Source organism: Geospiza fortis, unplaced genomic scaffold (assembly GCF_000277835.1).
Source record: "Geospiza fortis unplaced genomic scaffold, GeoFor_1.0 scaffold1303, whole genome shotgun sequence".
NCBI lineage: Eukaryota > Metazoa > Chordata > Aves > Passeriformes > Thraupidae > Geospiza > Geospiza fortis.
The window spans coordinates 291,573-317,181 of NW_005054495.1; the positions used below are offsets into that span (position 1 = coordinate 291,573).

At 35.7% G+C, this 25,609-nt stretch overlaps 1 protein-coding gene across 1 annotated transcript in view; it reads left to right on the forward strand.

Annotated features, from left to right (window-relative positions):
* ATRNL1 (attractin like 1) overlaps positions 1-25,609 on the forward strand; it is a 428,986-nt gene that overhangs the window by 96,677 nt on the left and 306,700 nt on the right. The window contains exons 18-21 of the mRNA XM_014310189.2: positions 7,482-7,695; positions 8,375-8,563; positions 13,155-13,373; positions 17,887-18,024. Of these exons, the coding sequence (XP_014165664.1) occupies positions 7,482-7,695; positions 8,375-8,563; positions 13,155-13,373; positions 17,887-18,024 (760 nt within the window). The remainder of the gene's footprint in view (positions 1-7,481; positions 7,696-8,374; positions 8,564-13,154; positions 13,374-17,886; positions 18,025-25,609) is intronic.

Consider the following 25,609-nt stretch of genomic DNA (forward strand, 5'->3'; position numbering starts at 1 on the left):
CAAACATAGGTTATGTACTTGAGGTTTTTGTGTTTTTTCCCAAGTAAATATAGGAACTGGACAAAGAAAGTTTTTTTTTACTAGAAATAAACCTTTTTTCTATTTTTTTGCTAATGAAGGAGAGAAATCATTCTGTCTCAGAAGTTCTTCCCTGATATTGCATTTACTGCAGCCTTGAGACACATTTTGTCTGTCCACTCTTTGATGAGTTAATGTTGAAAATGTAATTGAAACAAAAACAACAATAGAATGATGTCGGCAACATGATTGCTATGGTTATTTATTTTACCACCTTTTTTCCTTTTTGCTTTCCTTTCCCCTGATTCCTATTAAAATACTGCACAGGATGCCTTCAAATCTAATAAAGTGTGATAGATTATTGATATGACTGATTTTGCCTGACTGGCTTGAGGTGTAGATGAGAAATAGCTTTTTTTTGTGTTTGGAAGCAAGATTTTTCTTACATTTCAGAGCTTAGAACTTCTGCAAGGTGACATCCTGCTGAGCAAATCTTTATTTAAATGAAGTACATCCTGAGCCAATGTGGTGATGTAAATTTGAGATACCTCAAATACAGTTTAAGCAATTGTAGACAAATTTATTCCCTTTAAAAAGCTATCTTGGATTAAACAATCATTTAGCTGTCAGAACCTCTAATGAAATTCTACCATGAATTATCCTGGTGCCTTCTGTGGCACTTGGAAAAGAAAAGATCTTTTTTCATTCATATCTATCTGTCCAGCTGCATTTACCCAGTGTGATACATCCTAAATGTGTTATCAGGTGTGACAGAGGCTCTCTGAAACTTCTTGATCTTCTTTTGCCTGCCTTTCCCTCTCCAACTGCAATCATAATGATTTAAAGAGTGAGATTTCATTTTAGATGGCTTTTTTCTGTAACAGGTGCTGGTGGGGAGTTCACAAATGGAATCAGAGCTGCTGTAAGGTGAACACCGTGGTTTTAATCTCTTTTATCTGCAGTGGAATTTGACTTGGGTGGTTAAATGTTGAAGGCTTTAAAATCTTTAGCCTGGGAAAGAAAAAAAGGTTTCAGTTTCACCTGAAAATAAAGAAACTTTTCAGGATTAATGAATGTGTCAGAGCAGCATTTGGAAATAAGAATATTATTCTGACTTTATCTCCTTGTTATTTGGTATTCTTATGCTGAGAAATGGAAAGCAACTTACGTAGCTGTTGTGTATTTTACGAACTGCCAAATAGTATCAGTAAATCTACAGCCTGGGAGGACTTCAGCATTCTTTATTGTTAATAGAAACATCATGTGATTTTGTAGATTGTTTCCTAATACACAAAGTCCCTCTTCTGGGACAAATTTAGGACAATTTCTTTATCATGTTTAGAATAATACATTGTTGTGTTGGGAAGATTCTGAGGGAGGGGGTTGCCATTGTCTCCATGTCTCATTGTGTATAAATAATTTCTCCTAATCCCAATGCTAAACTGGAAATCAATAGGTTGCCTCCTTTTAAAGGATAAGGAGAAGGTTCATTTGGTAAAAAAGAAAGGGAAAACACAAAGATCTGTGTGGTATGAACTCAAAACACTGTTGAATTTGCAAATGTATTTTAAAATTACCACCAGCAGTTTAAAGTCAAGTTTGTATTGTTCATGAAAAATAAATCAAATTTTGTCAAAGAATGCCAAAGAAAACACAATGGATAGGCTGCAGATTCCCACACTAAAGAAAAATTACACTTAATTTTTTTTTACATGCTTTTATTGACCTAGTAAGCAAAATATTATGAAAGGGAAGATTTGAATTTCTCTGAAAAATGGATTAAACAGCAATATGAGGTTAATTTATTGTTCCTGCTAATATTCAAATGTTGTATATTCATTTAAAAGTGCAATTAGCTCTCTTGGGAGTTTGCTTGCTACTGTGGGATTTAACTAAAAATAATAATTTTCTTGTTAGCATGCAATAAATTCTGAGAAGATTTAGTTTTGGTGTAGTAAGCACAAAGGAAGAAGAGAACAGTTATACACAAAGCCTTTCATTATAGAAACTGTTTGCAACTTTTCCTTTGACTCTGGGCTCACAAGGCTAAGCATCTTTTTTATAAATTACACTTGAGTGTAGGTTGCAGTTAATTAGTGAGCTTTGCATAGCAATGTTACTCCTTGTTAGCTCCAAGTATTCTCTGAGGGCTGTGTGTTTCTGTGGTTTTATAATGTGTGTGATTGTGGTGAAGTTGACATCTACTCTTGGTTTCTGAATTACTCCCTTTAGAACAGTTTCTACCAGTCCCACTTTCCTATTGTGGTTTTAGAAGTCTAATAAATTATTTTAGCACTTTGTCTCTATTTTACAGTTGTTGCATTGATTGTCCATTAGCTCACCTCTAGTTTAACTGCTTTCCTACATTCAGGATTGGGGGAGCTCAACTCACTTTGGATGCCTGAGAATGCAAATTTCCCCCTAAAATTGTCCCCTATAAAGAAGAAATTACAAGAAGAAACCAAAGTCTCACTGAAATACTAGCTAGAATCTCTGTAGATAGAAATTGGGGAAGTTCCAGTTTTTTCAGTTTGACAGATTTTATGGGTTTTTTAAACCTATTGAACTACAGAAAAGTTTAAAAAGAGTAGGAGAATAAGGTGACCTAACGCATGACTCCTACTATTAATTACATCCATGTTGCATCGTATGTGTCTAATAGATCCAGAGACACTTAAAACTAATAAATCTTGCTTCCACTGCTTGAAATGTGTCAATCACTGGGTAAATATTTACAAAACATGGAGTGTGCTGGTATCTGGCATAGTCAGAATTGCTGCAGTTAAGGAATGGAAAACCCTCCATAGAACACATTGTGTCTCTTCACAGAGCTGCTTTTTCAGGAAGTAGGGTTTTTGTTCAGAATGGTGCAGAAAAGAGTCAAATGAACTGCAAGCAATTTCTCCACATCATGAATGTTGTGGAAATATGGGCACTGAGAGGCCACAGTATTTTCAAAGTTTAATTGTGTGTTTCATCCTAGAGCAACAAATCCAGGAGTTCAAACAATTCCTAAGAAGTTTGTTGAATTTTGTTTATAAGGTGTTGTGGTGCACATAATAGAAAATGAGACAGTAGTGTATTATACACTTTCAGGACAATTTGCGATCCAAAATAAAAGGAATTTAAATAAAAGTGTAGATAATTTTTTGAAGGAGATATATACTTGCTCAGTAATTTGCATAATTAAGAAACAGGGGACATTTTTGAGCCTCAGTGGTAGTTGGCTATTCAGTAAAGGTAGTCTTGCTCACTTCACTCATCTGCAAATTATTCAGCCCTCATTAGTTTAGTGCTGATTCAGCAGTAGTACCTGAAAATATGTGTCATCAGTAGAAATGATCCCTTTCACTTTGGATCTCAAAGCAACTTAATCTCATTTAAATTCTCTGAGTAAACAGTGGCTTTAGCATGAACTATTAGCTTTCTAGTTAAGGTTACACAATTTTCCTTTCTAACATAGTTCCATAATTACTATTAAAAACCAAATTAAAATAGTCTGATTTAGAACAAGAGAAGATCATATTTTTTAAGTTACTAGTGATCAGTTTTTTATAGATTCCTGTTATGGCCAAAAGTTGGTCCAATGTTCATCTTAATAGTGGTAGATAAGGTTACAGAATGTTCTGTTAGTGTGCATTGTATGATTGCAATTTTGCTCCTCTGTCAGATGAAAATAAAGTCTTGCCTAACAATTTTTCTCAGACTTTAATAATTCCCAAATATTTACTGTCTAATTTAAAAAGTTTTTTGGTAACTTGTTTTCAGTGATAAAAAATGGTTCTGTGAAAACAGGTAAGCCATGACTAGCACAAATATAAAGTTTCTAAGAGGGGCTGTGGATTCTAAAATATAGACAGAATGATATGGATGGGAGGACAAACATATTCTAGAGGTGATTCCAAATTTTAAATAGTGGAGTGGAATAAATCTATACAATATTTCACAATATGTATTTGATTGTGTTATCTATCATTAGTAAGACTCATTACAATTTTTCCCAAAATGGATTTGAGCACCTGCTGTGTATTGCATTGGGTTTTGTTTTGTTGGTTTTGTTTTGTTTTTTAAACTGATTTTTAAACTTGTCTAGAATGCTCTTGTGTGAGCTTGCTGAGTTGTTGATGTTGTTTTAAAGTGAATTGTATATTATATGTCAAGGGAGTTTTTATAGATATCCATATATAGAAAGAGGGAACAGGTCTTCAGAACTCTCTGAGGAGTAACATTCTTCCCACTTATATGTTGAGTAAAGATCACCTGAACTTCCAATAAATGAGTTGATTTGCACTGTATTTTTCACTCATCTGATTTGGTAAAGAAAAGTTTTCAAGAGGCCTGGGAGTTGGAATCTTGCACCAGCAAGTTCTGGTTCCTGAGAACTGTCAGTCTCATTTCCTTCCTGTCTGATCCTCTTCAGAGGCATCTTTTGTCAGGATATTCAAAGTAAAGGAATCCGCTTTCTACATTCATTTTGCATTAAATGAAACAACAATAAAGTTCAAGTGAAGCATGTTCAACCCCCATTATTTCTGAAGCCTGAAGAAGAAACTGGATTGGCATTTTCAGTCAACACATTTGAAGTCCCTTGGTTGCTTCAAGTACTTTGAGGTTCCCAGCTATTCTGACTAAACCTTTCATCAGTTTGAAAGATAATTTATACTAGATTTATGCCCTTTTTTTTTTTTAAGAAATTAGTTTGATAGCCACACAGCCCTGGTAGCTGCAGGTATCTCACATGAAACTTACTGAATGCTCTTGTTGTGATTTGATTTTTCCTATTGGCTTCCATGCAGTGCAGCAGCAATCATTTTTGGTGATAAGCTTTGATATCCACACACACTCTCTGCTACTGCCAGCAGTCTTCACCTGTGGCCCACCACATGATGGAATTGATGCCACATAATTGAATATGCATGTTAAGCACGTCACTGGAACATCTGGGAGGCCTTACTTGGATAATCTGTGCTTGGCATCCTTACAGCATGGCCTGAGTGGGCCTGCAAGGTCATAGCTTCCATGGTGTGCATTTGATAACGTGCTCATCAGCATTTGGGTCTGCACTTTGATGGTTTATCCTAGCAGAGAGCCAGAGCTGGTACATATGGAATTTGAGATGCCTGACATGATGACTGTAAACTGTCCAGATAGTCCAGCTATTAAGAATGATTGTGACTGGGATATGTTTTGCTTTTTCTGGAAGTCTTTCATTTCAGGGATACTGCTTTTATCTCCTGTGGCTGCTTTGGCTTTCATGATTCTCCCTGGGACTTTGTCATCATTAAAGGGATTCCAAGACAGTCTCCTACTCAAATGGAGGAATTTATTTCCAAATATTGCTGCTGCACTGTCAGTTTTCATTATTGGCTCACATACTTTTTCACCATAGATGGAATATGATCCCTGTTTTTTTTATATACTGATGCTGAGGCCAAATTGTTTGGCAGTGCAATGGAAACAGTCAGTAATATGTTAAAGATTCTCTTGGCTGGAATCGCTCAATCCCAAAGTAGGCATGTAGGGTTGGTTTATGTGTGGGTTTGTCAGCAATTTATCCTGCCTAAGCCCTTGACATTATTTCATATGTGCTTGGCGTGCGCACTCAGCATCTACAGGGACCTGTGCAGATAAATGTGTAGGTATCTAAGGTCTTCTGGTCCATGTGGACCACATACAAAAACAGGAATCTAGCCAACTAAACAACAAATAAGGCAACAGATGTATTATCTACCATTTTCCAGATGCCCAAGTTACACTTTTACTGATTGCATCATGTTCTTTCTGGTGTCCAGGACATGTGAGTCCTCACAGTCCTCACAGACACCTGGAAAGTTGGTCACCTGGGGTAGCAATGGAGTTAGGAAGTAAATACACAAAGTAAGACGCAAAGTGGACAGTGGTGAATTTGCTGAATGTTCTTGTTGCTGTTCAAGAGTCTCCCAGAACACATCACTGCTTATAGAATGGAACATTTCTTAGTCATTTTCTGTTTAAGATTGTGCTCATGTCCCTAAGTGTTAGTAGGTAAAGCAATTTTTGTAGTACAGAAGCAGAAGAGAGCTTAGGGAGTACATATTGGGGAGGTCAGGAATACCAACTGTCTACCTACTGATTGTTTTAAAAGGTATTTACTGCTGGTATTTTTGAAACAAAATCAATAATCCTTCATATTTTAATTTGCTCTAACAGGACAGGGGAAAAAAGAAGGAATGCTCTGGTTGTGTGTAGAATTAAGAGTACTGAAAGATTTTCTTTTCACCCATGGGTTAAACCTGCGTGGCCAGAGAAAATGTGAGATCAAAGGTGAAAGATCAGTGATAGAGAATGAAAGTAACTCTTGGTTCACTTGTGGAATACATAGCTCTAACAATGGCAGGTTCCCTTTAGATGTATTATAGTGTTTTACTTACCTTGTAAATTACCTTTACTTACCTTGTAAATTAAATCAGTTGTGAACCTAATTCACACTCAGATCAATATCTCTCCTTTGGAGCTGACAATGTGTGTCCTCTGCCTGGGCAGGCAGCTGGATTTGGTATTCTGGCACCCACCTGCCATCATGTACCTGTCAGAGCCCAGTTGTCTCTCTGTATCTCTCTTCTGTGTGTTTAAACTGGGCTTAATGAAAACTGCCTGCACAGAGATTACATGTGGAAATGTGTTTGGTTTGGGTATCTTGAGATTTTACACCAATGGTGGCAAGTAATGAATACAGATATATCCTGGAACAAGTGAATGCCTTTTTTCCTTAAAAGCTGCTCTTTTGCTTGCTAAGTGTGTAAAGATGAAATGATAAAAATCAGTAGAATTTGTGATGTAGTTTTACTGATACATCCTAAATATGTTTTAAAAATGTGTGGTTGTAGTTTTTTTTCTAGACTATGTTTTATAACTTATAAATCAATAACATTATAAATCAATAATGAAAGTATATTCAATGTGTATTTAGCAGCATTGGAAATGTAAATGTGCCACTTTTATGTCTGTCTCTGATTGCCTAAAGTTGATCAGTATCAGCACTATGGACTTTAGAGGATGGAATATTGATCCTACTTTTTCCTGAAATTTGATTTCTCTGAATTGCTGTTAACATATGTTTATTTCATTATCCACAGTGGCCTAGCAATTAGTAATCGTACAGTAGCCACTGGGAAAAAAACAAACAATTTCATTATGACCGATAATAGAAATCAGAATTGTCTTTGAACAGAATGCAGGTTTGTAGTAGAAGAGAAGCATATAGGGAGTGGAGTTTTTGTTGGGGTTTTGGGGGATGTTCAGCAAGACAGAACAATTAAGATAAAAACTGTGTGGACAATGATTGAGATGATAAAGTGAGATAAGAACCTGATGAATTTTGAAAGTGTGAAATTGTTGCTACTGAGCTATTTTTTTTTAAATTTTTATTGTGACAAAAAGCATTTTAAATTATTCTCTTCCATTTGTTTCGTTTTCATCTGTAGAAAATTTCCCCGTGGGTGGGATTGCGCAAGATCAACATCTCCTACTGGGGCTGGGATGACATGTCCCCTTTCACAAACACCACCCTGCAGTGGCTCCCTGGAGAGCCCAACGACTCTGGCTTCTGTGCCTACCTGGAGAGAGCAGAGGTGGCAGGGCTGAAGGCAAATCCCTGCACTGCCATGGCAGATGGCCTCGTGTGTGAAAAACCTGTTGGTAAGGAGCCTCTTTGTCCCAGGAACTGATGTTGTGGTGAATAACAAACTCTTTGGGGTTTAATTTTCCTAAGAGGGATTTGGGAACATATTAAATAATTACAAAAATATATATTTTTTAAAGTTTTTTTGGATATAGATGCAATCTGTTAATATTCCTAAAGCAGCACATAGTATTTGAGAATTAGTTCATGTGGCTTATTTTGCATTACACTAGAAATCTTATTTGCCTCGAAATCAGTAATAGTCAATGGTAACAGTATCTGTAACCACATGTGGAGATATTCAGCAATGCTGATGTGTTCTTTCTGGATCTTGCTGAACATTAGTGAATATCTTAAAGTTGTAAAAGATGGACAAATCCAAAATTCTGGTTTCTGTCTTTTAGCTTTGTTTGTGTATAAAATTTACTGTGACAGTCACTTGACTGTTCAAGTTAACATCTACTAAAATGGACTCTCTGAGCTGTCATGTGAGTCATGCTCAGTTTTGCATGTTAAATTTTGTAAAATATGATTTTATTTATGTACAGAAAAATAATTTTGGATGGACCAAAATATTTATGGCTAATTAAGGAAGCAACCACTTCAACAGGGATTTTTCTAATGGAACGAATGGTGAAAAAAAAAGTAGATTGAACTTGTGTTTGAAATGATAAAATATTTGTGATCCTTTTCCAGTCAGTCCCAACCAGAATGCCAGGCCCTGCAAAAAGCCCTGCTCCCTGAGGACAACCTGTTCCAACTGCACGAGCAATGGCATGGAGTGCATGTGGTGCAGCAGCACCAAACGATGCGTGGACTCCAATGCCTACATCATCTCCTTCCCATATGGGCAGTGTCTGGAGTGGCAAACTGCCACCTGCTCCCGTGAGTATCTTAGTGAATGTTCATCTTACTAAATGTATTGTTAGTTTTATTTTTCACTCAAAAGAGCTGGAGGGATTCAGCACATTCTCTAGAGATAAAAAGATTTTCAAGTGAATGACCTTATATAGCTACTAATGTGAGAAGTCAGTGCTGAGTATGCATTTCTTAGATACAGATAATACGCTGGAAATTGTTTGATGATGAAATATATTTAGTCTTTTGAAACTGTGAAAAGTATTTATTCTTTTCAGATAAAGAAAAATTACCATGATTGTTTGTATGTCCAGAGTTAGTGTGACAAACAACATCCATAAGCTGGAACAAAATACTGTTAAAATTAGATAACCAATATGTAGAACTTAGACTTACACAATATCAAGTCATTAAGAAGTGTGATGTATTTTTAAAGTTTTAAATGTTCTGATTTTTTTTTTCAGATTCAGGCTATGCCATTTTCCTAACATGCAAAGATAAAACCAAAGTTTTAGTAAGGATAGTAGTAGTCTTGAGAATATTGTAATACAAATGCAAAACAAATTATCTTGGTCTTCCTTAGATTCCTCTTCCTTGCAGATGGGGATTATTAACCCTTGATCGGTAATAATTAACTCTTGCAGATTGTTCATCCTCTCTATGGAAGTAGAAGGAATTCTATTAGGCCATCAGGCAGGTAGAGGAGGTACAGAAAACTTCTGTGTGATCAGACTGGGTCAGGCTGCATTAATGTTCAAGGTTGCCCATTTCATCCTTTGGGGACAAGAAGCAAGTGGTTTCTTATTTTGTCAAGGAGCCAGGTTACTCCCTGGATGCCCCCTGTGGAAGCACATTTCGTCAGAGCTTGATGCAGTGTCTTTGGGAGAATGAGCAATCTCCTCCAAGTCCCTTTCTGTGAATCAGGCACAGCTGCTCCTTGCCAAGCTGGGAGTGGCTGGAGTCAGCCCCATGCAGTTCCAGCATTCCAGGGTTTATTGGTGCCATAATTGATGTAGATGCTGGAGTGAGCTGTCTGGTGCCTTAGATTCTTGTCTTAGTTGAGGTTTATTTGGAACAATTCTTCAGTCACCATCATTCAGAAGGCTGGTTCTTGAATTTTTCAGGATTTCTGAATGGTACCTTTGGACTCTCCTTATTGCTCTAGAGAGAGTTTTTATGGTTACTTCTGATTTCCTCCCTTTCTCCAGAAGGGTCTTTTGATATCTGTGGATATCTTGTCAAGATCATTAATGCTGTCACAACAAGAAGCAACTTGCTTTCAGGATTATAATTAGATGATGATTCTGTTTGAGAGGTTATGGATACAAATTAAAAAAACCCCAAAGATCACAGAAGGCAGTTACTTACTTTCACCTAAAACCTCAGAAAATACTAAGTAAAATAAGTTCTTGATGTGTCTGTAAAAGGAACCATTGATATATTCTAATCTTAGGAGAGAAAATGAGCTGTTTGTACCAGGCCACTACATATCTGGGTTCAAGGGAAATAAGGCATAGGAAAGCTTTTCCTTCAGGCTAAACTGGCCAAGAGCCCATATTCCTCTAATTGAGGTTCCTTCTTCATCCTTAATAATCATAGAATGTAATGAACCAGGACCATGTTGAGCTTTTCTGGTAAACTTTTTGGCTAAGTTAATAAATGTCAGGTATTAATCCAGATTTTAGCACCCAGGTTCAGTGTAACAGGTAATAGGAGTATTTAATCTCTTGTCAATATGCTTGGAATAATAATTCTCTAGTTATATAAAGGCTTCTTTCCTATAATCATTCACAGAATTTTTGTTTTCCTCTCCTGTATACAAATCAATTTTTTAACTTATAAAATATTGATAGTGAGTTGTGGCAGAACTTAAATAGATTGCAAATCTGGAGATAAAATTGACAGAATACCACATAAATGATGCTTATGTTTTTGAACTAGCAGATGTTATGTCAGCCTGAACTTTCAGTTCAGTTTTTCCTCTTTGTGTAGTGTTTGCACATCACGCTGATTCAATTTGTTTGGGGAACATAAGAAATTGTTTTTAATTTGATTGTCATTTTTGTCAGGTCTATAAAAGTTAATATTAAATAAGGCAAAAGGGATTTGCTGTATGCCAGTTCAACATTATGTAAAGGCAATTTTGTATGAAAATGTACTTTATATTCAACGAATTAGAAAAAAACAAGTTTCTGTGGCTGTAAGCAGTTTTCCCAGAGTTTTATAGCATCAGATATTTTGCATTTAAACAAGAAAATGCATGTTCAAATGAAGCATGGTTCAGATATTTTGTTAGTCTAAAATGACTTGAAAATTTTATTAGGTAAATATATCATTATTGCTGCTGGAGTAATGAATTATTAAGTGGATACCCTTATCAAGGGATAGTGTTTCTACTTGAAGAACAGACTGGAACTATACCTTTAAAAAATCCTCCTTGTGTTTGAAATTTTATTTTTATTTTGAATGACTAATTTCTGAGCTTTTGGATGTTTTGCTCTGAATGAAAAAAAATTCAGACAAGCATGTATGATTTAAAATAAAAAAAAAAACCAAACCTGAGAACTTCACATTTATTTTCACAACTTGGAATTAAAAATGGGGAATGCTGTTTTATTGGTGACATATTGTCATTTTAATGCCTACTTGCCAAAAACTTGCATTTCCACTCTTCCCTACATCTTCCATCCATTATGACTTTTGATTGAATAGCTGACAGTTGAACAATCTTGGACCACCTCTAGAATTTCAAAGAAAACAAAATTGCCGCTTGAATATCGCCTTCTTCCATCAACAATTGCTTCTTAGCTCTCCAGTTTTTCAGCTGAATGCCACTACAGATAATAGCTGAGGATTTTCACTTTTGGTTCTGCTTTAGCCTCTGTAAAGATAGTGCAGCTGATACTTCAGGGCTTTATAAATAGCAGCATGAGTATAAATAGCAGCATGAGATTTATTTGGATTGTTTAGAGTGCATCTCTGAAAGGGCAAGCCAGCCGGTACAGAATGGTCTTTATTTTTCTGCTGATCTTCTAATGTATTCAAAAGCCCAAATTTGTATCATTCAGCTTCAGCTCTGATTGTTTAAAACTGATTTTTCACGTTTGACAATTTGCAACAACTGTTGGCCTTTTCCCATCCCTGCTATTTTCCATATTTGGGAAACTTGAAACATTTCCTCCTCTTTGGATTCTTCCAAGTCTATTGAAGAGCTCTTGCTTCAGCTTTCTGTGCTCTTAAAATCCTGTTGAGATTCACTCAGACTCTTCACTGCCTGTTTTCCTGATATCAACAGGTACCTTTAGACGGTGCAGTATTTTTTCTTTTTACAGCTTTCATCACTTTAAAACAATTTTAATAGTTGCTGAAGGCAGAGGAGCTAGCTTTATTCTGGTCTCAGTTAATTTATTTAGCAGCGAAATCATTCTGCTTAATATTCCTTTTGTGGACCAGAGGAGCCCAGGTAACTGTGGGCATTATTTGGATGCAGTGTTCTGGCTGCAGCTGAGCCAAATTGAGAGGTTATCCTCATGTAGAAGCCATTTGAGTGTCCTTCAAATAACTCTGGGAATCTTTAAATTACTTTCTTCTTTTTAAAAAGAAACTTGGATAATTCTGGCTTCACAGCAGGAGCTTACCTTCATGTGTGCTTTTAAAATTTAATTTTGAAAGCCTGTAAAGTTAATGTGAGGAGAGACAGGAACCCATAGTGATCAATGTTTGAATGAGTCTGACGTTAATTTGATCCAGTGTTACAACAGTAATTAAAGAAACTAGGATGTGTCAGAAAAAGCTTAAAGAAGCTTGGGAACTTTAATTGTGTTCTTGAAGTTACTAAAATGTTAATTTCTTATTAATAAAAAAATGACAGTAACTTCAGAATAGGAATTTTATTTGGTTCTAAACAGATTTGAAATATGAGGAAGACCATTTAATAATTTAAATAATAGAGTATAAAAGATCTAAAGGGTTATTTAGATTTTAGAATGCAATTTTAAAAATGAAACCTGACTAGCTGATGAGAACCTTAAGATATAGTTAATTTAAGTGGGTCTGAATTATGATTTGTTGCTTGAGATGTGTGGTTTGCTAGCTTGTGAGAGGACTAAGTAATATTTCTAGGCAAATACTCAGGTGACATCCAGGGGTACTTTGTGCCCAAAATAATTTTTGGTTTGAATTTGAATGATCCTGTAGTTTTTTATATTTATAAATATTATCACTCTTACTTGGTTTACTGACCTTGTATTGAACTCTAGTTTTCCTTTTGGAAGGGCTGTTTATCTCAGTAAAATTAGTAATAAATGCATTATATACTACTAATAAGGAAGGAATGTATTTTCTTCTCTGTCTAATGAAGATATGCAATATTCTTGTTCTGCTTCATTTTCTTTGTTGATTTGAAGTTTTTATTGTTGCATTGTGGTATAACAAACACCTGCTGCATGATCTTTAAGGTTGCACAACTTTTAATGAAAACTGAGATATTCTTACTCGTATTACTGATTTTGTTTTTGTAAATTTGCACAAGGAAAAGTTAATTCTCTATGTATTGTTGTAAAATCCAAGCAGCTTATTTAAAAAACAATGCATTAATATTGTATTCCATGTACTAAAGCTCAAAACTGCTCTGGGCTGAGGACCTGTGGACAGTGTTTGGAGCAGCCAGGATGTGGATGGTGCAATGATCCCAGTAACACTGGCAAAGGACAGTGCTTGGAGGGCTCCTCCAGAGGCCCAATGAAACCTGTCAGTGTCCACTCCAATGAAATGGTGCTTGATGCTACTCTTTGCCCAAAGGAAAAAAATTATGAGTGGTCTTTTATCCAGTGTCCAGGTAAGGTTTGCTTCCATTCTTTCTTATATATGAAATAAGAGTTTAAGCACACCAAAATAATGTGATTGTTCTAAGTAATGCAAATATCTTCCATAATGCAAAAATTTTCCATTTTCATGGAAAACTTGTTTTTTACAAAATATTTCCTAAATATAGAGTTCGTTTTTCTACTGAACACAAGTATATGTTGACTTGTGAAATGCAGTGCAAGAGGTTTAGCCAAAATACCATTAATTTGTAGATAAGTTTTCACCCACCCTATCCCTACACATTTAGAAATGAAAACATATGAACTTTCTTCAGCTCTTGCTTTCTTCTGGCTTCTGTATCCATCAAGGAGTGGAACTGGGGAGAAATTATCCCGAGGAGAAGACTGATGGACACAAAATTCCCTCCTGCTCTTGCCAAGTCCAGCTGACTGTCAGAATGGGGGGCTGCCAAAACCTGAGCTGTGCTTCCAGCTGACCTTTTAGACACAGAGTGAATAGAATATGTGCTTGTGTGGCCTTAAAGAGAATCTCTGAAGTCTCAATTTAAGCGACACCAGTCTGATTAGAGTGTTAATTTTTGAGTTCAATTGGAAAAGTAAGGAAGATACCATGTTTTGTGACAGTGAAAGCTGTGCTGGTGCAGCCTCCTGTGTGGAAATCCTCCAACTCTGACAGCAGAGTGTGGAAGCAGCTGTGGAGGACTGCAGGCAAATGAAAAGCACACTAGGGACTTTGACAGCCCTCCAGAAGTCATTTACAATAAATAATACAGTTTGAAAGACAGCTTGAAAACTTTGTGGTGATTTTTTTTGCTTGTTTTTGTTTTTTTTTTTTTTTTTTTTAGAATAAATAGTGTAACTGTTCTTGAGTTATTTTTTCAGGAAATGTTCTATTGCTGATGATTTTGGAAGCTGGAGATTCTGTAGGATCAGTAATTTTATGGATACATGCAGCTGTGTTTGCCTTCTTGTCTGCTTTTTTCCTCAGTTTATTCTCTCTGTTGTGTATGCGTATATATAGAGTGAGAGTTTATTGAAGTCTTAGAAAAATGAAATGAAATATAAACCCCATGGAACACTGTTGCATATTTAAAACCATAGAAACCTTCCACATCATCTAATGTTACTTCCTGAACAAAGAAGCTTCTAGTACCTTTCTGGAAACAGTAGAATGACATTCTGTTGTTGTTGTATAGAAATTTCATTACTTAGTCTATATATTGATATTGAAGGATTGTTAACCATTCAGTGCAATGCGTAATTTCTGTTACTAGTGAAATTGTAATAGGTAAATATAGTGCTAGTCTAGACAGCTATGTTTAATATTTATTCTTGGTGGATAAAATTATGTGTTTATTATATGTTCTTATCAAGAATTTACTGAAGTTCCTCTTCAGTTTAACATTCCCTAGCTTTATGAGTTTAAGGGACAAATAGTACAGAAGTCATAGCATTAAAACTTCAATTGATGTGAAATTTCTTTTTTGATCTGTTTAGGCTGGAGGTTTCCTTCCTAAGATTTTTGTTTTTATTTTCATAGAATATTTTCTGTAGTAGATTATACTAACACAGTTTATTCTTAGCCCAACAATCATTTGATGTACTTGAAACAAGATAGAATTAGACTAAGTCTATGTAAGCCTACTGAACAGTTTGCAGTTAGGATGAAAATATAAATAGATACTTTATACCATGCAGTTTGGAGATTATTCTGCCACATTGATGAATAGTTGTCTGAACCATTCATGGTCATTCAGGCATGCACTTATTTTTCCTTGTAGTCTATATCCATACTCCTTACAGTACCTCTGGGTAATTATGCTGCTGATAAAAATTTTAAATTCCTTCTCATTTTCTGTTTGTTCAAAACTTCAAGATTACTATTCATCAGGCAGTATAGAAAATGTTTATTTTTGTGACTGGTCACTTTGAAATCAATAGGCTTCAAATAAGCTGTCATAGTGTTTCTTTTGGTAGGAATATAATTTTATTTTCATCAGATTCTTAGTTTAACTGAACTATTGTTATAAATAAAATTGCAAATAACCTACATATATGAAGAAAAGAAAAACAGCTTTGACATTCAGCTCATGAGAAGAAAGGTTTAGGTAGAATGCAAGCCCAAGTTTTTCTTTAAGTCTAAATTTCTCCTCTGAAAAGCAGTATGAGTAGATTCTACCTAGTTTGATTAGAACTAGATGAAGTATCTTTACATGAGATCCAGATTGTAATGGAGACACCCTTTTCATAAATTTTCCTGGTTTCAACTATTTTCTTAAAACTATAATTACCAACAATTGTCAGCTTCATCAGCTATTTCAACACAGAGGTCCAAAGCAAATTAGACATAAAATTGCTTCTCTCCAGGGCAACCTAACTGAGGATTCAGCTGAAGCACATTTTTGTGTGTGAGGAAAATGACTTTGTTGCTGCCAGTGATGACATTAAAAGGACTTAAGGAAAAAAGAACTTTTTCAAATTTAACTCCTAATTCTTACTTAAATACTCATTACTGTTTCTCATTAATTTAATGACTTTTAAAATTATTTAATATTGATGCCTCCAGTTTGATTGCACTGAACCAACTTTGAAATTTATTGAACTTGCACTTCTGACTTTTTCCAATGAGATGCATATTTTTAGGGAAACCAGCAAATATATAATGTAATTTTTCCGTGGTATGTCATATCAGTTGTGGATTGCCTTCTTATTGTCTATATATTTTTTTGAATTTGTTGTAAAATCTCTTCCATTTACTTTGACTCAACAAAATGTAGGAATTCAGAGCTGTCATGTGTGACCAGATAGTAATATGACATGGAAAAATCTAAACTTTACAATTAAGGTTACTTTCATCACCCTGTATAGCAAAAAAATTAAGAAATACAAAACTAAGCATTAGCAAGAATAGAAAATTTATAAATCAATGGCCCACTGGTTAGAGAATATTAATATTAAGCATTTGTCCTACACTATGATATTACTCTTAATTAGGCAATCTTACTTTAATAGAATACTCCTTCAATGTACTCTCTGTTTAAATTTTTGCTTATTGGGCTGTATTTTTTTTAATATTTGCTTTAAGTATTTAATGTGTAAAACATGTACACAGACCCCAAAACAGAGCTGCAGCTTGTGGTACTTTTGTGTAGATTTTCCTGAGAATGGCAACAAACCGAAAAAGAGGGAGACACCACAAAGGTGTCTAAAAATTAAGTATTCTTGGGAAGAATATGGCTTGTGACTGCTACAGATTTAGTCCAGACAGTGAGAAAACCTAATGATATGAAATGTTTAATACTTGTTTGGAAGATTGTCTAGGCATAGTTACAGAAGAAAGAAGAGATTGTCAGCTTGGGAGGTTTTAATGGTTTATGAGCCAAGTCTGGCAATGGCTATAAATATATTAAGTTACTAAATTATAAAACAGCTCTAAAAACTTTTTAAATCATGCAGTGAGAATCCCTTTTTTTCCCTAGCCAAGACACCAATCACTGTGACATTTAAATTAAAAAATCCAAATTTTTAAAAAAATACAATCTTACTCCGATAGCTGTCCTCTTCCAAGTCTTCCACCCACTTTGGCACTGAGGAATCGACAGGTCTGACATGGTTTGACATTTGACAAGCTGCTATAATTGACAGATTACTAATCTGCTGGACACCATGAGCTCTGAAGCTCCACTCTATAGAGAGGTCATCCTTCAAAACCTGGCAGCAGGATCAATGACGCTGGCAGGATTCACATTGTGATTTTGCTGCAGGAGTGATCAGTACTTTCTTGAGTTTTCCCAAAATGTGAAGCTCTGGAGTGGAGCTCTGCTGCAAGATCAGTGGTTTATAGTGGTGTTATTTGACAAAAAGCAATTTTATGCTTTCAAGATCAGGTGTGAAAAAATTATGCCAACAGGAATCCAGCTTTCTTTTTACTTTCCCCAAAATCATCTGTAGTGAGGAGGGACTGGAGCTGTTTGATGTGGTCCTGGTGTCCCTAAAATTGCTTTGTATGTCAAAGCTAATGAAGGTCAGGACAATTAAAATAGGATAATATTTAGTTAATTTGTTTTGGAAGTTTTCTCTGCCCACTAGATATGATCAGCTTTGAGTTTATATTCTCTGTCGCAGCAGGTCTTCAAATGCCTCATGTTTGCATGTAGGTATTGGGGTTTTCATGGAGTCTCAGTTAGTGAGTTACTACTCTTCAAAGATTTCTGAAATACCTAGACAGCATTTTAAAGCTGTAAGGACTAATTAAATAATTCCAATAGTAAAAAAACCCTTTCTCATAAAACCCCCCCTTAAAACTCACATGTCACAACACAGTCAGTTTTTGTGTGAATCCATCTTGTATTGCAATGCTGTTTTGAAGATGTTCTGGGTCAGAGTGCAAGTATATTTATGCTGGTTATTAGTCAGGACTAAACTCCTCAGAATCACATCATACTACCATTTCATAATCACATAGAGATGATTTTGTTCCGAAGAGATATTTACTAATGAAGCTTTAAAAACGTTGTATTCCAGCTTGCCAGTGTAATGGCCACAGCACCTGCGTCAACAGCAATGTCTGTGATCAGTGTAGAAACCTAACAACAGGAAAACAGTGTGAGACCTGCATGCCAGGATATTATGGGGATCCCACAAATGGAGGACAGTGTACAGGTAAGTTCTTCTACTGGAAGGAAAAAGAAAAATAGCAAAATGACATTTTATGTAATGTGAATTTAATGTCCTTAATGGAATGTGAAATTAACTTTTCTTTAAAGGTTAAAAAGTTGATTTTATAGTACAGATGAGCTGATCAGCTAAACTAATGATTCAAAATTAGATTAATATATTTAAAGAAAAACTCATTCAGAGTCATTATTTTGCAATTGCTGCTCTCTCAGGAGGAGGAAGAAACTTCCTTGTTGGAGCAACACCTCAAATTATTTCAGAGACATTTCATGAAATTCCATGTGAACAGTCCTCTTAGAGGCAGTGAGAAGTTACTTATAAATAAACTTCAGTATCTGCCAGAATGTCTGGTAACACTGATTTGTATAAATATGTGATGCTGCTGGAGGAATTATGCATTTAACAGACTAACAGGTCTTACTTACTCATGTATAGAGGAAACAAAAAGTCCTGGTGTGCTGAGGATGGCAAGGCACCCAGACCTATTCAAAGTTTAGTTTTTAAACTGCTGCACTGGAGAATTCTCCTTGAAGTGAAGGAGAGAATGAAGTCAGATACTCAAGTGGTTTTTATATATTGCTGTAGGGCTACAGGAACTCTTTCCATTAAAATTGAATGGTGGAAGGAGGAACATATTCAATATGGAAGCTCAGTAAGGTTGGCTTTGAATCTAGGAAGGTGCTGGAAGGTTTTGCCCCATGATTTTTTATTCTCCATTACTGATGTTTCTTTAACCAGACCTTTGCTTCTCAAGGAATATTTCTTCATTTAAAGGGTTTGTTGGTTCCTCAGCACTCTAATGTGCAGTAGGCATGCATAAAGATTCACATCTGGTACACTCAAGCACGATATGTAAAAATTGTGTTCAAGGGGATAGAAAGATTAATGTCTACCTTTATTGACAATTGAACATTTTGCTGAGGCTTTATGATGCTTTAAATAATTCCTAATAGTTCAGTTTTTCTCCTGAAGTTGACAAAATGTTCTTTTGCTGTCTGTATCACCTTTATGGCAAAATGATGTATTCATACAGCTTTTATTCTTCAGGGATACATTAGCTATCAACGAAATAAGCATTCCATCACCTTTAGTGAAATATGCGTGGTGCAATAATGGCTGAAATCAATTTATAAGACCAGTAAAATTATAAATTTTACAGCTTGTTTTTTCAGACCTAGTCTGTAAAAATGCATATTTTTATTGGTAGACATGATTTAACAGGAGCCATTTTGACTGGAGAATGCTTTAAAAAATAAAAATTATAATTATTTCAATGCTTTATCTGCTCTGCTATGTTGTATTTTTCATATAGAGTGCATAATAAATGTTTACATTCTTAGGATATTTTGAAGGATGTAGTAATTGTGAACTGTTAGATTTTCTACAGTATCATGAGTACTGTGATAGAAGTGCCCAAATTGGGGGCCAGGGATTTCTGCAGGAAAAAATACCAGTGATCCATAGATAAGTCAAATCAATGTTACTGGGAATTAAGAGGATCTTGGAACCATAGCTGGGATCAGGCACAGTACAAACATAAAGAAAGTAGTGGTTCTATATATTTTCTCCTTCATTCTGCTAATGCTATTGGTAATGCAGAAAAAGAAATTAAAGTTGGCTGGAAATTAAAACCATAATTAAAATAGAAATATATGGAGGAAATACCAGCTGAAGAAAGGGCAACCCAGTTAGAAGCTGAGCTTAAGTCTGACTGAAATAAGAAGAAAATAACGCAAGAACTTATATGAAAAAACCAATCAAAGGACAAAAGAATCACAAGGAACTAAAAAACCACCCAAACTAGTCATCTTTAGAGTTGCATCCTGTGTCAGTTTGCTGCTGCCAGCTGAGTTTCTGGCTGGACCCCACCAACTTTCCTTTTTGACCAAGACTCAACCTTTGGTTCCATGGCTGCCTGAGCACATGGTGTGTTTTTCCCTTGGAGCTCCTGAGTAATTACTTTCAGGATGCATGTTGAAAACTTCTTCAAGGCATGAAAAGAGGATGACTGTAACTCTGAAAGTACATCTGTAATACTGTAGTATTCTTCATGGATCAAGTTGCTATAGTTACAAGGGCATAGCTGGCTTTGAATTGGAGAGCAGTCAAAGCTGAGGACAGAGGATGTACTTGATCTCTGCAGTGCAGAGGTGAAGTCGTGTGCTCTGGGACAAAGTCTGCAGGTCATTTCCATAGCACACCCATGACATAAAATAACTTTTTCCCCAGTGTCTTCATGAAAGTACTTATGCATTCAGTGCACACATTACGTTTCCTGCTGTCATGTTATATATACTTAGAGGTAAAATCTGAGCTCTTAGTTTGACTGTTGGTGATACGGGCTAAAATGATTTGCAAGAAAACCTTCCTTTTTAATGTAGGTTCCATTAGCCCTCAGGAAGGAGGATGACATGCACAGCAAGCCTTGAAGACCTTGGAAAACTTTTACGTTTTTTCCTTAACTATGCCAATAGTTTCCTAAGTCCTTTCTGTTTATACTCCAAGGAGGTAATTCAGAAAGCTCTAAAAGAAATGACTGTCCACCTCTGAGTGATCAATTCTGTTCTGACCTTTGTCCAAGTATGGCAAAATCTGTTAAAATATTTTTTTTTTTCGAGTCTGGTACTAATGGTGGCTTTACAACTGTCATCAGATAACTGATACATTTACAGTAGTATTGCATAATGTTATGGTGTTAAATTACTATGGAATGAGTAACAGTTGTTATAGAAGAAAGATATAATTCAGATTCCAAAAGGTTTTGAATAGTTGTGATTAAAGAATGGGTAAAAAAAATTGACTTTCTGAGATTTTCACTCACTATAATTGCTGACATTTCAATAGCTTTAAAACAGATCTAAGGACTTGCTTTGCATTCTGATATGATGCAGGCTTAGTAAATGTGACAAACCTTGCAGAAGGACAAAGAAAAGATGGAGGCATAATAGCAGGTTTCAGATGCATGAAGGGAAGCTGAAAAGAGAGGGACATGATAAAGTGCCTTCCCCCACATCCCTATTTTGGTTGAGGAGGAAGTAATGGGATTAGGTTGCAACAAGAAAGATTAAGGTGGAATACAAAGAAAAATTTCTACTGGTTAAACTGTGAAAGATTACCTAAATATGCTATGAAATCTAAATTATCACTTGCGCTATCCCTTTTAAATTTTCAAACGTCTCAAGCTTTGGAAACGGGTAGGGAACTAGCTGATTCCACACATTTTTCTCCAGCCCTAATATTCTGTAGTGTCTTGGAGTCTGAGATCTAGAAAGCAGGGAGGTATTGGGTGAAGATAAAGTATTCTGATTATATAGGAAAATGAGCTGTGTATAGCCATATGGCTATGGATATTTACCATATTTTGGGTCCTTAATGTTCCTAAGATACTACTAAGTTGTATACTACTTATTTTTGAATCTGTAGCATTTTAGTTACTGTGGAGTTAAAAAGCTTTCCATCCTATGCAGGTTTCCCCTGTAGCTGAGACTCTGGTTTATTTGTGTCAGAATTGTGGTATTGTGGCTGCTGATGGGCAGGAGTTTGGCAATAGTCATATTTTTAAGAAATCATTACTGTTCTTTTTCTTGAAATAACCATACCTAATACCAATTACTCATTTAAATTCTGTCACTTGAAGTCTCTTTTCAATACAGAGAATGAGAATTAGAATTTGTATTCTTGGTGTAAAAATGAGCTTTATATTCAGTTGTCCTAAGATGTGGCTTGCAGTGAAGATATATGTGCTCCTTCAATTCTTTCTGACATTTCATTGTACAAATATATAGTTTGAATTATTTTATATTTGATTCATTGCTGCATTCTGTACAAAAATCAGTAATAAATTACAGGGGTCTTTTATGACAAGGGAAGTTCTGTGACTGTAATCTATTAGTTATCTGTTCTTGTACTAATTAAAATGGTTTCAGGGAGTCTGTGGTGTCAAATAGGTAGCCACAATAGAAAGTGAAATTGATTTCTTACCTTAAATGATGAAATATTTTAAGTTGTACAATAAGATTTGCCTTCCTGTTTGGAAACAAGTGTTAGTGCACAAATTAATAAGTCCAGACCCTGTGCATATGCTTGAGCTTTGTCGTCTAAACTCCCTGTCTAGCAAAGAAAGCATGAAGAGTGGCTACCACCCAAGTTACGAGGTCCACAGCATCCTTTTTAAGAGTTATTTCAATGTGCAAGAAAATAAGAGGGAAGGCAGAGATGAATTCTGAGCATGAAGGAATAGGGTGCTCTGGAAAGAGACAGGTTTGGGTTTCCAGGCCAAGCAAATCCATGGGCAGACCTTGGAGTGCTAATTTCAGTGCTGTCAGCCTATGCCAGAAATATTTAAGTATTAAAACCCTGTCTTGAGCAGCATAAGGCACATTCTATGTTGTGGCAAGGATTAGATGAGAAATTCACAGCTCAGCCTTGTCTGTTGCTGGGACACCTGGGCAGCCTTTCAGTCTGTGGTGTTGAAGAGCTTGAAAGCAGATATTCTAAATAATTTTGATTGATTTTTTTCTAATTTTTGCTCAAGTCCCATTTGAGGGATGGTTTTGAAGGTATGAATATTGAAATTCAGTTAACAGAAAATTCATTCTTGAATATTATTGGATTTTGGAAATAAAGCAGCTTTGACTGCAGGTGGGAACAGGTCCTGGCTTGCTATCTTGATGGTTTCTCTTGTTTTCTTCAGGGTCTTGCTCTGTTAAGTGCTGCATTTCTGGGAAATATGCAGTTTTAAAATAGAAATTCTAGAAAAAAATAGAGTTGTATGTGTACTACAGACTGCACATAAAGTACCAAAAAAAAACCCCACTATGGGAGATTTCTTGGAATAATTTTTGTTTCATCTTAGTGGTGTTTTTTAGTATAATTTTCAAATTTATTAATCACTACTTAGTTGTCAGTGTTAACAAAATTGCTCTAGCTGCTTATCACCTTGACATTTTCTTTATGCAGGGTATTTTAAAAAATTATCCTTACAATTTATGACATGCTAGGAAAAAATTCTTTACAGTAACTAATGACACACGCAATGAATGTATAATATATTTAATAATAATAAGATAATGTAAGCATTTTGCTGTATTGTCAGTTTCCTTAATAATGGGATAACACTCCAAGCAGCATTCAGTTTTACCAGAATTGTGCTGCCATTGTTGCTTTTGCAGGAGAAGGAGACTGTGACTCCCAGCACAGCAGGAGAATGGTGTCTTAACTTGCACAGATTGTTCTCTAAGCGGCCCTTAAAGGCACCTGAGACACATCCTGTAAAAGCTTCCAACCACACAGGCTGTTGGGGGTGACAGTTTTTAAGCAAATCTGCAGCATTTCTGTTACCTTTTCCTTTCTCTGTTATCACACATTGGACACTTGCAATACCAAAGGCAGCAGCTTCCCCCCATGTTTGGTTTGTAATCATTCTGTTTGGAAAGGTAAAGTTAACCTTTTACTGGAAACATCTGATTTTTTATGCGGTCTTCAAACCATTATCAAAAGTCAGTATGTTTTTAGCAAATAGACACCATGTGTGCATCACCTGTATTTGTACACTTATGTGCATACATGTACGCATGCTGCCGCTTGAAAGCATTCCACGTAAACTTTGGCATCTAGACATGAGCCACCCAACTGGCATGTAACTACAGGAAATGCCTCAAGACATTAAAAAAAGTAAATCAGACAGGTATCAATGAAAGACTAAGTTGTCAGAATTACTTTAAAAGTACCTTAGGTTGAAGGATTTTGGTGAAATTTAACCCAGCAGTAGATTAGGTGTACAGATACATATTTGTGATTATTTGTGTTGGTTAAAAGAATAAAAACTAAAACTTATTAGTGGTGTGTTGTCACTGAAGTTATATCTGAAGAATGCTCTTCCATGGTGCTCAAATCTTGTTCTTCAGAAAATGTGATTATTCTGCTGAGTTACTGACAGCTGAGATGTGGGGTTTTGAGAGAAGAGGCCAAGGGTGCCACAAGCCATTACTTCAAGTGTCTGTGAAAGAGAGACATGAGAGAGATGTTAAACTCATCCTGGCAGCAGATTGACAATGTTCTCCTTGGATTTTGGATTCTATCTAACTTTTAAAGGTGCCTAATGGGTGACTTTACAAATTGTTTTCTCTGGCACAATTTCTATAACTTTTATCCATTCAGCAGTGGCAACCCTCATAATGTGTTTTCATCATGACCCTCTGTAGAGGGGCTGATTCTGATTTCCTTCTTTTCTTCTCCAAAAGAAAGACTGTTAAAAGCTGCCATGGGCACCCTCAGGAACAGACAGAGCTCGTTTCTCTAGAGGGCAATCAGTGTGTCAGATATTTTAAAAAAGAATCCAGTTTGATTACCCTCAAGTAATTGTAGGGTTCCTTAGGTGGAGTGCCTACACTCACACCCACTCTAATGCGCATACTTTAAAGTAATATCCATTCTGATTTTTTAGCAACAAAAGAATCAATTTGAATTAGGCTATCTATGGAAAAATATGAGAAATGTGCTAGGGAAAACCAATTGAAAATAGATCCCAGGAAAACTGGCCCATAGAGCCCAGGATGATGTAAACAGGATGTCTGTGTTTGCTCCCCAGCCATATTCTTAGAATGTAGTTACACATGTGTATATGAATATGTACACAGCATTTTTCTATGAAACTTGATGGGCAGCAGATTACATAATTTCATACATTACCAAAAGCAACCTGTCTTTCATAAAGGAAAAAGTTGATAACATGACAAGGAAAACAGTTTTTTATTCACTTCTTTTTTTTAACAAATTGTTGTGTATGTAGTTGATAGAAAGGTACCTGCTAATTTACATTTAGACTTATTTTTCAAGGTTTCAAAAAGTTATTTAAGCAATGAGTGAACAGAAAGCAGCAGTCTTAATTTTTCACTTTAACACTATTGCTATGTAGTTTTAGAATTACCTGTAGTTTGGGGTTGCATAGGGCAGGTAGAGAAGTATCAAATATAAAGCATCTGAATATAAATTTGTATGACTTTATTTAAGACAGTAAACATAAATATGGAATTAATTGTTTCCTTAAGAATAGTTTTCTTTAGTAAATATCAAATATTCTGCTGTTTTTCTATGAGTTTTGGTCTTAAAACACCTGGAGACTAACAGCCTTGGGAATTGAGGGATGATGCTATTTCAACAGGAAAAGTTGGGCAGGTGCTGTTGGCCTGAGAAGTAACTTTTTGGAGTCTAAAAAGCAGAGAGAAAGTCTTGCATTTAAAACTTCATCAAGAGACAGCTGTAAACTTGGAATTTTTTCCTTCTGCAACACACAGTTGTATTTCAAAAAAGTTTCTGGTCCAAAATCTTATATTCTAGGGCTATGAATCCTGTTTAAGGTAGGACTAACAATGAGGGCAAAGAGCTTTTAACTGACATCTGCTGGAAAAAAACAGAAATGTAGGAAGCATAAATATCCTCAATTAGCAGTATAAATGTCAGCAAAAGCATTTACTTCTGCATCTTTCTAAAGTAGAATAAATGTTCAGATGGGAGCTTTGATTCTCTTAGAGTATGAAATGGCAGCTTGGGATACGGAGGTTTTATATAG